This window comes from Pongo pygmaeus, chromosome 1 (assembly GCF_028885625.2).
Source record: "Pongo pygmaeus isolate AG05252 chromosome 1, NHGRI_mPonPyg2-v2.0_pri, whole genome shotgun sequence".
Classification (NCBI taxonomy): Eukaryota; Metazoa; Chordata; class Mammalia; order Primates; family Hominidae; genus Pongo; species Pongo pygmaeus.
The window spans coordinates 48,683,000-48,701,090 of NC_072373.2; the positions used below are offsets into that span (position 1 = coordinate 48,683,000).

Genomic DNA, 18,091 nt, shown 5'->3' on the forward strand with positions numbered 1-18,091 from the left:
GTATAAGCATTTACCTACTCTCTCATAGGGGGAAAATGTAGTCTATATTGAGATACACCTTAAAGTGAAAAGCAATTAGAGCTCTGTGGATGTCTTTTCTCCAAAGGTAATTCCTTCACCTAATTCCTACTCCCCTGTAAAATATCTCACAAATATTTCTTTTTAAAAAGTAGCAAATGCCACATTAAGTAAACATGTATCTTTAATACTTTGAGAAACATTGGCTGGGGTGGTGTCTCATACCTATAATCCCAGCACTTTGGGAGGCCAAACCGGGGGATCACCTGAAGTCGGGAGTTCAAGACCAGCACATGGCGAAACCGCATCTCCACTAAAAATACACAAAAAATGAGCCGGGCATGGTGGTGCAGGCCTGTAATCCCAGCTACTAGGGGGGCTGAGGCACGAGAATTGCTTGAACCCAGGAGGCCAAGGTTGCAATGAGCCGAGATCATGCCTCTGCCCTCCAGCCTGGGTGATGGAGCAAGACTTCGTCTCAAAAAAAAAAAAAAAAAAAAAAAAAAAAAAAAAAAATTTGAGAAACATTGAACTTCATTCTCTATATAGTTAGTATTAGAATACAAACTCATGAATTCATAGCTCTTTCAAAACTGATTCTGCCAAATTCATCCACTCAGTAATTCCCACATGTGCCTTCACTTGTGACTTAGTGTCACTACTTATATTGTTCCTTATGACCTAGTATCATGAAATCTACTAAGGCCCTGTTAAAGTCCCACATCCTCTAGAAGGTACTCCTAGATATTTCATGCATACAGTTAGCATAAATCTACTAGTAATATACATATAGAAAAGTCTATGATAACTATTTACTATTTTCACAAACCTTTTGTTTTTGTCTCATGTTTACTAACATACTGAAAAGGGAAAAACTGAGCATCTTTTTAATTACAGAATTTAGAAACCATTTAATCCAACCTTTTAATTTTTACAGATAAAAAAAAAAAACAACCCAAGGCCCAGAGAGGTCAAGTGCCTTTGTAAAGGTCACAATGCTATTTCGTGGCAGAACTAGCCTGACTTTATGTGCAATACTCATTTTACCATAGTACTTTATACAAACTCTTCAAGAGAATGAATGTTGGACTTAACGTCATCTCGGCTATAAACTTCAGAAATCGTTCAAGTACGGCTTCCAGATTTAGCAAATAAATACAAGATGCTCACACAATACAAGACACCTGTGAAACTTATAAAAAAATTATTTGTTGTTTCTCTGGCATTCAAATTTAATTACGCACCCTAATTTACAATCAAAAGAAGCATTAGAAGCAAAATGAGCAACTTGGAAAAAAAAGAGAAAATAACATTAGTAAACTGTTTAAACAAAACATTTTCCTAGGACATGACACTATTTAAAATGCCTTTCTCTTAGGACACCACCCAATCCAATGATCAGAAATACATCATTGGAGGATCTAATACCCTAAAGAAATACCTTTGAAATCTTTCATTTCAGTCCAACCCTAATAATATATAGTACAAGTATCTTTCAACATGTGCATATATTTTACCAAGAATATGGTTATAAAAAGATATTTCATAAAACAAATTCTACTGGACATCTGAGTTAAGAGTAGTTGGGCAAGGACAAAAGGTAAGATATGTTATTATTCAATACCACGGGCTTTGTCTATAGCTGGACAAGCAACAGGCAACAGGGCTAGGCTCCTGAGTACGCCTCACTAGAAAAGCTGACTGAAGTAGATGGAAAGAGTGGCAACTTCTTACCAACTGTATCGCAATAAGAAAGAGCAAGTCATTTTCTCTCTCATTTGTAAAAGAAGAAAAGGAGCATGAATTTTGCTTTTACAGAATTAAAAACCAAGAATGGAATGATAATATTTCTAGCCAAACCAAGTACATAGTTCAAATGCCAAAAATCCCATTGTTAGGTAACAGAGCAAGATTCCTTTCCCTAGTTTATTCTGTGATAGTGTGTTTCTTAATAATGACAACACCTGAACCTACAGTAAGATTATGTTAAATTAACCCTTATTTTCACAAAGATTCAATTTTCAAAAACAATGGGGGGGAAAGGATAAAATTCATTTGAAAATGAAGGGGTAAATGCTATGTATATGCTAAACTAAAAATGTATACTAATCAAATATTTAAAAATGAATTGCACAATCATTTCTTTATTCACTCAGTCACCCATTCAACAAATACTAGTTGTACAGTTAATACGTGCAACTGCATGGAACTAAGTGCTGTGAAAAAGTAAAAGCCATGTAATACAACAGAGTCTAGATTCCATACAGTTTTTCTTCAAGATCACTTTATTTGGTTGTTTGAAATACAAATGGCATTTTTTTTCATTAAAAAAATGTTTATTGGGCCCTCTGTCATCATATAAAACCCCCATTTGGTTCATAATGTATATGCAATACTACAGAATTTAACCATTATATATAATACACAAGATTTCTATAGAGAAATTTCATTAGTGTTATAATTTAGAACGACGCCACCTCAACCTTATTACTGATAAAAAGCCAGGAGCAAAATTGAGGGGCAGGATTACACACATCTCCAAGGCAAAAGTTTCAGCTCCTATGATTATGAAAAAGAGAAAGGGAAGGAAGCTGACAAGAAAAGACTGTGGGACGTAACAGGGAAGAGGCAAGGACAGAAATTGGCTGGAAGTAGGGAAATGAAACATAATCTGGGGTGATGGGAAAAAAGGAGAATTCCATTCCAATCTACCTTTAGGGGAAAGGACCTCAACAGAGTTAGGATGAAGGATTAAGCACAAATTGTATTTTCAGGAGCCAGTCGGTTAACCAAATGGGGGAAAGCATTGTGATCCCAAAACATCAAAATCAGACAAAATTGTACGTGGTCCTCCACAAGATTTTTCCATTGAAGTTGATAAGAGAACAGCTTCCCTTTTCCTTCCTTTTTCCCTTCTTTCTCTTTTTATGGAGAGATCAGTGACTAGTGGAATAAGAATAAGCTCAAAATAATAGAAGTACTGTGTAATAATGAAGAAACTTTAATCCAAATGGAGATTAAGGTTTCTGAATTATTACAATTTCTTATACCTCAATTCTAATACTATACAACATGTTTAAAGGGTTCCAATTACAATACATTTTAAAAGACATAAGATATACTATATCATAAAAAATATGCTTTCGGTCTTAGCATGTGACAAAAGAAAACTCTAAAAGTCTGTTTGAGAATTTTAAAAGAATAAATCCATGTTAATGTTTCTTCTTTCTTCACAGAACAACCATACTGTACATTTTGGAATTCTGGGAAAATATATATATACACACATATATATACACATATATATGTGTGTATGTGTCTATATATATATATATATATATATATATATATATATATTTTTTTTTTTTTTTTTTGAGACACAGTTTTGCTCTTGTTGCCCAGGCTGGAGTGCAGTGGCACAATCTTGGCTCACTGCATCCTCTGCCTCCCGGGTTCAAGAGATTCTCCTGCCTCAGCCTCCCGAGTAGCTGGGACTACAAGCCCCGGCCACCACGCCTGGCTAATGTTTTGTATTTTTAGTAGAGACGGGGTTTTACTATGTTGGTCAGGCTGGTCTCGAACTCCTGACCTCAGGCGATCCGCCCGTCTCATTCTCCCAAAGTGCTGGGATTACAGGCGTGAGCTACCAAGCCTGGCCCTATATATATATATATATATATTTTTTTTTTTTTTTTTTTTTTGAGATGGAGTCTCGCTCTGTCGCCCAGGCTGGAGTGCAATGGCATGATCTTGGCTCACTGCAACCTCTGCCTCCTGAGTTTAAGCGATTCTCCTGCCTCAGCCTCCTGAGTGGCTGGGATTACAGGTACACGCCACCATGCCCAGCTAATTTTTGTATTTTTAATAGAGATGGGGCTTCATCATGTTGGTCAGGCTGGTCTTGAACTCCTGACCTCGTGATCTGCCTGCCTTGGCCTCCCAAAGTGCTGGTATTACAGGCGTGAGCCATCGCACCCAGTGAAATTCTGGGAATTTTGTTGTAAATGTTGGTCTTGCTGCATTGCATGTCATTATAAAGCCTGAACATTTAAAATTGTTTCCTTGTTGTTTTACACATTTTACCAAACAAAGGCAAACTGTTATTTCTGACAAAAGAACCTCAGAACTTGAGTTCTAGTCATTAATATATTTTTTTTACAAACACCATCATCCAATTAACCTTCATTTTGTACTTCTATTTACTTAGTGTTTACAGTATGGCTTTCTAGGGTACAGTTAACACCACTAAAAAATAATTTAATTAACACAACTATTAACATTTCCCAAAATAATACAAATATGTGAACATATATACAGTCTCATAAAGGCACCTTTTTGTTTTTGAAATAAATACCTTTTGACCTCCTGGAGCTTCAACTGTGTGATGTTCTTTCAGTTTTTGTTCTTGTTCCATTATGTCTTTCAAATGTTCATTTACCTTAAAATATAAAAATATCAGTTTGAATTTGTATTCTTTTTTTTGAATTTACATTCAAATATAACAATAAAATAACACACGTTAAGATGCCTATAGTCAGAGCCCTGATGTCAAATATCAGTCTCACTCAAAGAAAATTTCAGCTTCACAATCAGAAAAAAATAGTTTATGGGTACTTATTTGATATTCTAGAATTCATTAATTTATCAAATAGTTGTTGAGCAGACACTGTATGTCAGGAACTGGTTGGAGCGCTAAGGGAAAAAAGGTACTCGGTAATGTCAGTTTTAATGCTTAGGAAGCAAACTAATACCAAGTAAAAATTTTACAATCTATTTTAGAACTAGTAAATGAAAGTTATTTTCCCTAAAATTAATGTTGTTGTTATCAATAAATAACACTGTGAATCAAGTTCTTAAGGTATGATTTCGGACATATCCATAATCATGGGGGAGTTTAGGGCAGTCATAATGCCACAATTAAAACACATGCAAAATTTCTGCATATGAAAACTTTTTGGGGAGAGAGCTTAATTTCTCGCTCATCAGATTATTCAAGCAATCCATAATCCAAAAACAGTTTAAAAAAAAAAAAGTCTACATGGTGCATAAATTATTTCTTGAGAAGACTTTAGATAATTTTTGGTTTTGAATTAATGATTTTAAGGTCACTCTAGTAACAATCAATAAAAGTTCATATTTATTAATCATGGCACTGTAGAAAATATTAATGCCATTAGCCACTGAAACTTTCAGTCCCCACTTTGTTTCTGGCACCTAAGAATTCCCTTTTCTTCCTTTAAACTCAACTCTGCAGTATAAACTTTTCTAATTATATTTATCAAGCATTTTTAGGTGTTCCTAACAGGAAGAGTTGTACTTTTAGTCTGACATGTTGACAAAATCATTCATATCTTCTTCTTTTTTTTTTTTTTTGAGACGCAGTCTCACTCTGTCGCCCAGGCTGGAATGCAGTGGCACTGTGTCAGCTCACTGCAGCCCCCGTCTCCTGGGTTCAAGCAATTCTCCTGCCTCAACCTTCCAAGTAACTGGGATTACAGGTACCCACCATCACACCCGGCTAATTTTTTAAATATTTCTAGTAGAGATGGGGTTTCACAATGTTGACCAGGCTGGTGGCAAACTCCTGACCTCAGGTGATCCACCCACCTCGGCCTTCCAAAGTGCTGGGATTACAGGCATGAGCCACCGTGCCCGGCCCCATATTTTCTATCATGGTAATACATGGTGTTACAAAGCAGTTTTATAACACCCATGTATCTTTAAGCATTTTGGTCTCTTTACCAATTGGGGGAGGGGAAGAAGACAGGACCAAATCCTGGGAAAGTTTATAATGTTTTCTATTTGTTTGTTTTGTAGTATTTTCATTCCCCACCCGCCCACCCCTCCCTCCCCCCACCAACCTTTTTTTTTTTTGGAAACACAGTCTCACTCTGTCAGCCAGGCTGGAGTGCAGTGGTGTGATCTCGACTTACTACAACCTTTGCCTCCTGGGCTCAAGCAATCCTCCTGTCTCGGCCTCTTGAATAGCTGGGACCACAGGCGTGCACCACCATGCCTAACTAATTTTTGTTTTTTGTTTTGTTTTTGGTAGAGACAAGGTTTCACCTTGTTTCCCAGATTGGTCTTAAACTCCTGGACTCAAGCAATCCACCTGCCTCAGCCTCCCAAAGTGTTGGGATTACAGATGTGAGCCACCACATCCAGCCTCATTTCCTTTAAGTTAAAAAACAAACACTTTCTAATTCATTGTCAGGTAGTCGTAATTGATCTGCCAGTTTGGAAATATCCTTGTTTTTATTTTTTTCCCCACTGAGGAAATATTTTCATTTTTAAAGAGGTTTTTATCTGATTCTGTCCAAAAAGCAAAGTGGTCACAAATTAACATTTTAAACCACCATTCACTCATGTATTTGCCCATTCAGCAGATATCTACTGAACGCCAGTTATGTGCCAGATACTGTATTAAGAGGCTAGGTATACAATGGACTACAAAGCCAAAGTGATTCCTGTCCTCATGAAGCAGGGGAGATAGAACAACAACAAAAACCATTTGTAAATGCTATAAATACATTAAAATGTGAGTAGAAAATAATGGGAGCAGGAAGATCTATTTTAGAAAAGATGGTTATATCAGACAAGGCCTTCGTTTTGGTCTAAATGTTTGCCCCCCAGAGTTCATATTTGAAACTTAATCCCCAATATGTTAATATTAAGAGGTGTAGCCTTTTGGGGCATGATTAAGTCATGAGGCTCTGCCCTTGCATATGGGGTTGGTTCCTTTATAAAGGGGGTTGAAGGAGCACAGTGGCCCTTTCGGCCACGTGAGGACACAACAAGAAGCTGCCATTCTGAAGCAGAGAGCAAGTCCTGACCAAAAACTGAATCTGCTGGCACCTGGATGTGGGAATTCATAGCTTTCAGAACTATGAGCAATGAATTTCTGCCGTTTATAAATTACCTAGGCTAAGGCATTTTGTTATAGCAACCCCAACAGACTAAGACAATTTTTTAAGAAGTAACTTTAAGCTGAGATCTTAAAGAGAACAAGCTGGCTATGGAAAAAGTAGAGGAAAGAGCACTCCAGAGAGAGAATGAAAAACATAAACAAAAGCCCTGTGGTAGGAAAAATACTTGCGTGTTTAAGTAACAGAATGACACAGTGAACCCAAAGAAGTCACAAAATAAGATCTGAAACAGAGGTAGAGCCAAATAATATAAGGTTAATATATTCATGATTTTTGTGTATCTCTGCATGATTCAATCATTCAATATAATCTTATCTTCTCTGATTTTGCTTTTTTTAAGTTTAAATTCATTTTAGCCACTATGCTGATAATTATTTTAGCCATGTTATTGCCATTTTTCTTTGGTAGGTTTTTTTATACTTGTGGATGCATTATCCAGGAAAAAAGGCAACTGGGTTCGGACGAGCCAAAACAAGAGCCAGAAGGAGAAAACATATACTAAATCTGAGAGGCAAGGGTGAGTCATAATGCGAGAATAAAAAATAATGCTGGGGCTGGTAGAATGGATCAAGGGAAAAAACACATTGCAGTTCAGGTTGAATCAAATTGTTTTAAACCTAATTTGAAAATGGAATGAGGCGGATATGACTACATAAAGGTGCTGAACATTCCTAGTTAAGTGATTTCCTTAATTTTGTGTAGATTTCCAAAGTTCTAAAGTGCCTAGCTTAATTCAATGGCTTAAACTATCTCTTCTCTTTATTAATTTAGTGTTTATTAAATATAATCTCTTTGTTAAACACTGTGCTAGTCTAGATACTAAAACTGAAAAGAAGAAAGGTCATCGTAGGCACTAGAAATAAAAAGTTCATTGTACCTATCCTCACATAGACTATTCTAGTTAGGAAGACAGATTTTAAAAAATTAAATGATTAAGAAAAGTAATTAGTCTGAAAAGTGCCATGAAAGAAAAAAAGTAGAGTGTTAGAGTATAGAAAACAAGGGGTTGATAGAGGCACTTCATTTAGATAAGGTTGTCAGGAAAAAGTGCTATCCAAGCTGATGGAGAGCAGAAGCACTAAGTCATGCAGAAAGCTGGGAGCTCAGCTGCCCAGGAATAGGAAACATGAGGTTCAATGGTTCAGAAGTGAGAAAGGGCATATAGTGGGAATGAAGTCAAAGAAGTGAGAAAGGCGAACAGTGGCCATGAGCCTCTTACGGAGTACACAGGGTCAGATTAGGTGGTACCTTGCAGGCCATGATAAATTTTACATTTTATTTTAAGGGTAAAGTGAAGTCACTGAAGAGTTTTGAGCAAAAGAATGGCATGATCCAAGCTGCAATATAAAAAGATACTTTTAGAATTCTGGTTCTGGTAATAGTGGAATAGCATGCATCACACTAATCCCTGCAGAGAGCAATTATAAATTCTGGACAAAATATATAAAGCATCTGTTGGAGGTACTGGTGAGCAACCAAGAACAAGTAGAAGCAAGAAAGAATTCAACTTTGGAAAGAAAGAAACACACTGAGTGAAATCCATGTTTATATGGCCTTACCCTCAATTCAGCAGTGCACTGTGACTAGAACTCAAGGAGAAAACTGTAGTCTGGTTGGCAGGAGGAATCAAGGGAAATCTGGCACTGCTAGAGTAGCTGGATACTGAGGAGGAATATTCTAGGAAGGGTAATGGGGGAGGCCCAAAATCTGCATATAAACTTCCCTCAACTCTTGGCTGAGCCCTGGACTGTGCACGTGTAGGAAAGATCCTAAGAAGTGAAGGGAGAAAACTGCTCAGAAGCCAAAGAAACTGCCACCACAGGGGAGACAGAGTTTGTTGTTCAAATCCCACCAAGTAGAGGAGGGCTTGGTAAACACCTTGGGTTTTCCACTGAAACTTCAAAAAGGTGGTTCATGCTTTAGAAGTAAAGACTGAGTTTAAATTAAGGACAGAAAAATACTGATTGGATTTGCCTTTTTGACCAACTCAGGAACAATTTCAGGGTAGGAATGGGTATGGGAGAGAGAGATAAGAGCAGGCTAAAGAAATAGCAAACAACTCTTGAGAGAGTCTGTTGTATGGAGAAATAGGGTCGTATTTGGATGGGGAAGTTTTGTTTCTTAGGATAGAAGACACTAGAGCAAGTCTGTTTTTTGTTTTTTTTTTGAGATGGAGTTTTGCTTTGTTGCCCAGGCTGGTGTGCAGTGGTGCAATCTCGAGTCACTGCAACCTCCACCTCCCAGGTTCAAGTGGTTCTCCTGTTTCAGCCTCCCGAGTAGCTGGGACTACAGGCATGTGCCACCATGCCCAGCTAATTTCTGTATTTTTAGTAGAGACAGGGTTTCGCCATGTTGGTCAGGCTGGTCTCGGACTCCTGCCCTGAGATGATCCATCCACCTCAGCCTCCCAAAGTAGTGGGATTAGAGACGCGAGTCGCCACCCCAGCCTCCAAGTCTATATTCTTTTTTTTTTTTTTTTTTTTTTGCGACGGAGTCTCGCTCTGTCACCCAGGCTGGAGTGCCGTGGCACCATCTCGGCTCACAGCAAACTCCACCTCCCAGGTTCAAGCAATTCTCCTGCCTCAGCCTCCCAAGTAGCTGGGATTACAGGCGCCCGCCACCATACCCGGCTAATTACTGTATTTTCAGAACGGGGTTTCACCATGTTGGCCAGGCTAGTCTTGAACTCTCGACCTCAGGTGATCCGCCTGCCTGAGCCTCCCAAAGTGCTGGGATTACAGGCATGAGCCACCACGCCTGGCCCAAATCTGTATTCTTATAAGAATGATCCAATAGGCAGGAAGAGTCAATGTGGGAGTGAACAAGTAACAGTGTGGTCCCAAACCAGCAGCATTAGTATCACCTGGAGCTTGTTAGAAATGCAGACTCTCCTGCTTCACCCTAGACACCTCCTCATTCAGATCAGCTGTTTTAACACGTTCCCAGGTTCTATGGTTTGAATATTTGCCCCCCTCTGAAATTCATGTTGAAACTTAATTTCCACTGTGGCAGTACTGAAAGGTGGGACCTTTAAGACGCGATTGGGTTATGAGAGCAGACCCAATTCACAGATCAATGGATCAACGGGCTATCACTAGCAGCTTTGTAAGATGGGGAAGACAGACCTGAGCTAACATGCTCAGACATGTGATGATGCCCTGTGCTGCCTCAGGACTCTGCAGAGTCCCCACTTAGCAGGAAGGCTCTCACCAGTGGCCTCTTCACCTGGGATTTCTTAGCCTCCATAGCTATAAGAAATAAATTCCTTTTCATTATAAATCACCCAGTTTCAGGTATTCTGTTATTATTATTATCATTATTATTATTTTGAGAGGATCTCGCCCTGTCACCCAGGCTGGAGTGCACTGGCACGATCTCGGCTCACTGCAACCTCCACCTCCTAGGTTCAAGTGATTCTCCTGCCTCAGCCTCCCGAGTAGCTGGGATTACCGGCATCTGCCACCATGCTCAGCCAATGTTTGTATTTTTAGTAGAGATGGGATTTCACCATGTTGGCCAGGCTGGTCTTGAACTCCTGACCTCCCACCTGCCTTGGCCTCCCAAAGTGCTGGGATTACAGGCGTGAGCCACTGCGCCTGGCTCAGGTATTCTGTTACAAGAAGAAAATGGACTAATACACCAGGTAATTCTTATGTATATTAAAAAGTAAGAACTGAAGTACAGGACCAATGACCACAAAAAAGGGAAGAAAGTTCTAGAGCAAGTAGTAGAGAACTCACATTTGATGTGAAGGGGGAAATTCTTCATTCTAACAGTAGGACAAAAGAAAGGCAATGAGTGCGATCCAAAACTGTTTACAGATTTGCTAGTATGAAAGGAAGATAATTCCCACCTAAAGCCTTCCTATCTCTGGTCTCAAGAAAAGATAAGGCAAATTTAGCTGACAGTAGTAGGGAAAGGGTTACAGAAGGTTCGAGAATTAGAGGAAAATGGGTAACACAGTTGTCATGAAGCGTGGGAAAGCAAACTTAGGGACACATTTGTTGGACTGGCAGTGGAAGTTTGTGCTTATGAACTTAAAGTGAAACCAACTTCCTTGTGTAAATTTCTCCAGCAATATTTGCCTCTGCAAATGCAGGTTGGAAATAAAATGGGTAACTAAGCTAAACCATCTGAGCTGTTACCAAATGAGTAACAGGGAGGGAAGGGGAGACATAAGAACTGAGAGTACTTATAAAAATCTAAGTTCAAGATGGACAAATATGAAGTCCAATAAGATTGTGAGAAAATAATAGGCTCAATAGTTTATACGTCATAGTGAGGTTAAACATTTTAAAAATTATTATTTAAAGCAAGTGAGTTAGGAAGATAGGAGAAACTGTTCAAGAATGGGAAGTCTGTAATGGGATGTGAAGGTTGCATAGTTTCTCAAGATGAATAGGTCTAGAATGTGACTGTGATTTTCTACAGCTGAGGAGGAGTCAGGGAACGATTACTAAAGATGAAGAAATAAAGGAACTCCAGAGGCAAAGTATTAAGCAGTCCTTTTACAATGATACTGATATTATGGATAATGAAGATAGCTGTAATAGTGTTTTTTACATTTAGCTTTTTATTACGAGCTTCATGCCAGCTTTCAAGAAAGGATACCTGGAGATACAACTTCTTTTAAATCTGTTTAGTGCTTGTCTTCAGATAAGGTTTAATTTTCTTTTGGCTGGCAGTTGTAAATGAAAGTGGATCAAGACAAATTAACTACTCAAATTGGCAAAGGGAGTGATAAGCTGACAAATTAAGCATCTTCAAAGCACAAATCACAGTTCCATAAAAATTTCCAAAAAGAGGAATTCACAATCAATACGATCTTGTGCAATTTGGTCAAGCAAACCTAAGAATCCCCTAACTGGAAATGTAAGAAAATTATTTCATTCTTGAAATGAATTCAAAAAATATTTACTGAACACCCACTGTGTATAGTTCACTATTAGGAGTGTTCTGAATTTTTTCATAATCTGGTATGAACTAGATTAATCATTAAGAGTGATTATAAATATTGGCCAGGCGTGGCGGCTCACGCCTGTAATTGCAGCACTTTGGGAGGCCCAGGTGGGTAGATCACGTGAGGCCAGGAGTTCCAGACCAGCCTGGCCAACATGGCAAAACCCCGTCTCCACTAAAAACACAAAAATTAGCCGGGTGTGGTGGCAAATGCCTGTAATCCCAGCTACTTGGGAGGCCGAGGCATGAGAGTTGCTAGAACCTGAAGGGCGGAGGTTGCAGTGAGCTGAGATCATGCCACTTCACTCCAGCCTGGGTGACAGAGCGAGACTACTTTGCAAAAAAAAAAAAAAAAAAAAAAGAGTAATTATAAATATTGCTGAGTATACAGAAATCTATTTTCATCATTTTACGCTTTTTTAATAAAAAATTTAAGTGTATTTTACAACTTAAGTTTGCACTTTGATTTGAAACAAAAAGAGTAATGAAGTGGCAATGTATAATTTAGAATTTCACGTCTTCTGGCTATGAGATGCAATTTACTCAAGTGAGTATAATCCTACCTTATTTATCCAGTACATGACAGCGTCCTCAATATCATAGGGCAGATCTGTGGCTTGAAAAAAAGCTGAATACTGCTGAGCACACGCAATTACTTTTTCTATACTGACCATTTCTACAGTATAAGCCATCATGAGGGTATCGATCATGGCCAAATGTGCACTCTGAAAATATAAAACAAGACAAATAGTTTAAAAATTATACTTAGAAATTGCTTTTTACATATTTTGAAATGTTAATGACATCTCCTAACAAGCAGAAGAATAACTACAGAAGACCAGCCTTAATAAGAAAGCATAAATTGTACATGCTAAAGATGAGCTAACTGACCCAAACTAATTTATTGTTCAAATACTTATTGAGGATCTATATTTAAGATACTCATTATCTTCTACTCCAAAGATGCTTCTTTTGTTGTTTTTCCTATTTTTTATAATGTCATGGTCACTTACTCAGCAATATAACTTACCAACTTCAGAACCATCTTTGACGGTCTTTCCTCATTCTTCTCACCCACATAGTACAAGTTTATAGATTCTCTATCTTACAAATCTTCCCTCTTCCTCATTCTGATTGTCACGGTTCCAATTCAGACCCAAACATTTCTCACACTTGAACAAGGCAAAAAATTCTTTAACTGGTTTTCCTGCCTCCAACTTCTTCCTCATCTAATTCATCCAGAACAGGACTTCTAGCCTTTGGCACAGATAGATTTGGCATAGATAGATAGATAGATAGATAGATAGATACACACACACACACACACACACACTGTTATATGGAAGTTCTAAAAAAAACATTACAGCAGTATATAAAGTGCCCCTCTCTCCACCAGTTTCTTCAGTCTGGTATATATTCCTACAAAAAAGTTTATTGCCTATCAAATATGTACACATTTACACTGCTTGGCATTACAAACAATGTTACAACATTGTATTTCTCCAGGGATAATTCTTAGTTGTGGCTACTGGGTCCAAGGGCAATCACAATTTAAGTTTTGATAGATAACCACTAATCTACTCTCTAGAAAGGTTACACCAACTTATCTCCCACCAACGTTATCAGCCTGCCTGTTTCTCCACATTTTTGACATTAGATATTATTCACTTTTAAAAATCTGTATCAACATGAAAGTTTAGAAGACCCCACTCTTGTTTGACTCTACAATCCTGATTATCACTGAAGATAAGCATCCTTTTATGTGCTTTAGCAACCATTTGCATTTCTTCTTTGGAAAGCTACCTGCTCAAATCTTTTGCCTATTCTTAACTGATTTGCAAGAGCTCATTATATATTAGGTACTTTTTAACCTTCTGTCATTGAGGTAGCAAATACTTTCCCCCAGTTTGTCTCCAGACTTTCAACTTTAGGGTACTTTTTGTTGCAGAGTTTTAAATATTTACTTGGTAAAATCTGTTAATCTCAGTGTTTTCCTTTATGGCTTTGGAGTTGATAACATGTTTATAAAGGTCTTCTCCAACCCCAAAATATAGAAATATTATTCTCTATTTTTTCCATAACTTTAATTCCATCTAGAATTTACTTTTGACAATGTTATAAACTAGTGGCTGTTTTTTCCAAATCAGAGATTGCATCATATCATTCTCTCATAAAGTCTACCTCATTTTCTACATAATGAAGTCTAAACTCCTTAAGAGAGGTAAAGTTTCTTTCTTTCTTATTAGCTGCTTTGTTAGTCTAGCCTTAGAATCTACTATTTCCTTCTCCAATCTGCTACCAGTTTTCAAGCTTTTGTGCCCTGGCTTGTTGTCCTCCTAACAATATAGACTAAGTTTTGTTGTTGGTTTGAATGTTACTCTAATTGTGAAGATTTTTCCAGTTCTCTTTCCAATCAAAATGACTCACTCAACCTATCAATGAGTACAGGTTCCTACAGAATATTGTTTCTGCTTCCATTAATTTCTAAATTATCAAAAGTACAGCATCAGCACTGGTATTTTTAAACAGCTTCCCCAGGTGATGCTAATGAGCAGCCAGGGTTGAGAACCACTGATTTCTCTGACATGTGCACAGTCACCTGCATATGACTCTATTTCTCTAGGTAGACAGTGTAGGATATTATCTCAGTTATCTTCCTATTCCCTACATCTAACATGGTACCTGGCAACCAGCAGGGGCTAAAGAAAGGAAAGGAAAGAAAGAAGCTAGCCTTTTGGTTTCTATAAAGACTCAAGAGCTGGGTTACTCTGGAGGTTGAGGAAGTGAATTCTGATCATTTAGGAGGTGGCAGTTCCAGCTTCTAGAAAACTGAGCAGTATTTATAGGAAAGCTGATGCTTTGTAAGAAGCAGAATGCTTAACATTGGCAATCATAAAACCAATAGTGGCTCCTACTTACTAAGTCTAACTTATGTGCCATATACTGTGCTAAATACTTTATTAGTATATTAACTCTTTCATTTCAAATATTTTTTGAAATAAGCCTGGAGATAATAGATAAAAAACACTTTCTATAATCCTCAAAAGTCTCTAAAGGAAGTATCATTTATGTTTTATATGTGCAGAAACTGAAGTTTAGACAATTAAACAATTTGTCCAAACCTGTGTGCTCTTTCTACCATATCATACAGTTGGCAGGAGTTAAGTCATTTTGTTGCAAAGCAAAAAAATATGTTTCAGAAAAGACAAACATAATATGCAAGAAAGAAAAAGTAGCATCAATAATTATTTCAAATTAAAACCACATTTTCATGTTCAATCTCCTCTAAGAAGTATTTTCCACACTGCTACTGTCCAACTATCCCAGTTCTTCCTTCCTGGAGAGCAGGGATCCTGTCTTTTTCACTTTTGTTCCTAGACAATGTTTTATGGGTGAAAGTAAATTCGTGTTTAATAGCATTAGTAAATTCGTGTTTAACAGCATTAAAAAGCATGGCATTTTTGGATTAAAATGTGGGAAAATATTTCAAGAGCCACAAAATCATTCATGTACTCTTAAGACTCCTTTTGGCAGTTTGTTCTATAAGCACATGAGAGAGGAGAAAAAAGCTGTATAAATAAAAAATAACCATTATAATATTATACAACAGAAAGAAAACAATATCCAATCAAAATGAGTAATTTATGATATATTAAACTATTTAAAAATAAGGGAAATGTGTACAATATAAAATTGAGTGGAAAAAACAGAATACCACACTACAATACTGTTTTTTATATATACATAAAAATATGAAAAAGGAAGGAAACAGAACAGAAACAAGAAAAACAGAACATCTGGCCAGGCGTGGTGGCTCACGCTTGTAATCCCAGCACTTTGGGAGGCCGAGGCGGGCAGATCATGAGGTCAGGAGATCGAGACCATCCTGGCTAACACGGTGAAACCCTGTCTCTACTAAAAATACAAAAAGTTAGCCAGGTGGGGTGGCAGGCACCTGTAGTCTCAGCTACTCAGGAGGCTGAGGCAGCAGAATGGCATGAACCCGGGAGGTGGAGGCTGCAGTGAGCCGAGGTCGCCCCACTGCACTCCAGCCTGGGCAACAGAGCAAGACTCTGTCTCAAAAAAAAAAAAAAAGAAAAGAAAAACAGAACATCATACCATAATAATGTCTGAATACCACAGACACACACACACACACACAACAGAAAGGGAAAATGAATGAACAAAAGTAAAACTTAGAAATTACCTTGTTATAGTATGTAAAAACACAAATAAAATCTATAGTTTACTTCGAAAATTGGTATACATTTTCAGAACAAAGCTCATTTCACTGATTAACTTCCCAAATTAAAAAACAAATTTCTAAAAATTCCACTACTGTGCTATGGTTATTTCCATATGATATTCACTCACTTTAAGAACTCTTACATTTTAGTGTGATTTTTTTTTTTACTTCTTAACTTTACAATATGAGATACCGATAATTGAAAATTACGTATAACAGAAAGTATATACATAATGGATTTAGAAAAGATCAACATTAAAAAATAAACTCAAGGCTAAAATCAATCAGTTTGGAGCTATGATAGCTCCAAATAAAATACACATGTTTAATTGCTGACCTAAAGCATTCAGATCAGAATAATAACAATAACTAACACTGTTAAGTGTCACATACTGTTTTTGGCATTTTACTGTTTTCTGTCATGTACTGTTTTCAGTATGTAATGTTCTCAGCATTTGTATTAATTTAATAAAACAACCCTGTGAGGGTAAGCACTATTACTCTACCTATTTTACAGATAAGAAAACTGTATAACCTGTCCAAGGTTACACAGCAAGGAGGTAGTGATGTAGGGATTCAAACTTAGAAATCTGGCTCCAGAGCCCATATCACTGAACATCACACCTGCAGACTTAATCCCAACCTCTGCACCTTGACTCTCAGTGTTGTAGTAGGAGGCAACTGCGGCAGCAACAGAAACAGCAGTGTACATTGCAACCACCAGGTGGCAGAGCATAGCATGACATCTAAGAGCAGCAGCAGGAAGACTGGTTATGGAAGAAAAAGCAGGAGGGCATTTCAATGAAAAGAAAAGGATTTGGGGAATGTGGAATCCCAGGGACTTTACTGGGTGAGAGCTGAAGTATCATCCAAAGGCCACCATTAGGTTCTATATCTGTGTTACAAGGGTTATATTTTTATCATCTCCAACTAGTGGAGCCTAAGCAAAAATAAATTACATTTATGTATTAGAAATGAAGGCTAAACCTATTAAAGAAAGGAAAGCTTTTCAGTGTTATAAGAAATTTTTAGCCTCATAAATTAAGATAAAAGTTCTGCTACTGCATGGCTTTTACTATTCTTGTATCAGATTTAGACATAGAACTTAAAAAAAAAATCCTAAAATGAACTTAGTTTTTAGACTAATAAAGTGGCTAGACTGCCTACTATGCCCACGTGCGCCCATAGGTATTTAAGAGGAAATAAATACTTAAATCAATCACAAACATGAGGTACTAGTTATTCTGCTGAAATGGTACATACAGCATATTCATATTATACTCTATAGTTTTTCAAAGTTATTCCAATTTAGAAAATATTTTACATATCATTTATCTATATAAACACTTTTTCGTAAGTTTCATTTATCTTTAATTTACGTGGAGATAAAAGTAAAACACCACTTGCAACTCCGCTGAGGTGATATGTCATTTTATCAATGAGGAAATCTCAGGATGAGTATCTACATTTGGTCACAGAGTTAGTAAGAGTTAGAACTAGGATTCAAAATCCTGGTCTGTCTACGGTCAAAGCTCGTATACTTGCCATTCCTCCATGTTGGCCCCAGTATTTCACAATAAATCTTTTGTTATTATGTAATAATACTTTGCCATTGAATTACTAATACTTCTGATATTGACAATTCAAGAATAAACTAAAACCAAGGCTTCCAATCCAAAGACATTCTTATACAGAACTATCTTGGTTTAAAACAGAATTTAGTTAAAATCCAGTTTTAAACCAAGACAGTTGTACTATAAGGCTGCAGAGATAAAAATCTTGCTATTGCCACCATAGTATTACTACTGTCCTCAACTCAGTTAAACTAGGGGTTACTAGCTGCTAACACATCAAGCACTGTCCTCCTGCCTCTCAAAGCTCAAATGTGGTTCCCAGAACAAATAAATAAATAAAGTACTAAGACGAGTTAAAGAGATTATGA

The 18,091-nt window shown here is 37.3% G+C and overlaps 1 protein-coding gene across 5 annotated transcripts in view; it reads right to left on the reverse strand.

Moving 5' to 3' along the window:
* The window catches only part of CAMSAP2 (calmodulin regulated spectrin associated protein family member 2), a 128,268-nt gene that overhangs the window by 45,950 nt on the left and 64,227 nt on the right, over positions 1-18,091 (reverse strand). For all 5 annotated transcript variants that reach the window (XM_054462981.2, XM_054462964.2, XM_054462973.2 and 2 more), the window contains 2 exons: positions 12,467-12,628; positions 4,373-4,456 (listed from right to left, as the gene is read on the reverse strand). In XM_054462981.2, the coding sequence (XP_054318956.1) occupies positions 4,373-4,456; positions 12,467-12,628 (246 nt within the window). The remainder of the gene's footprint in view (positions 1-4,372; positions 4,457-12,466; positions 12,629-18,091) is intronic.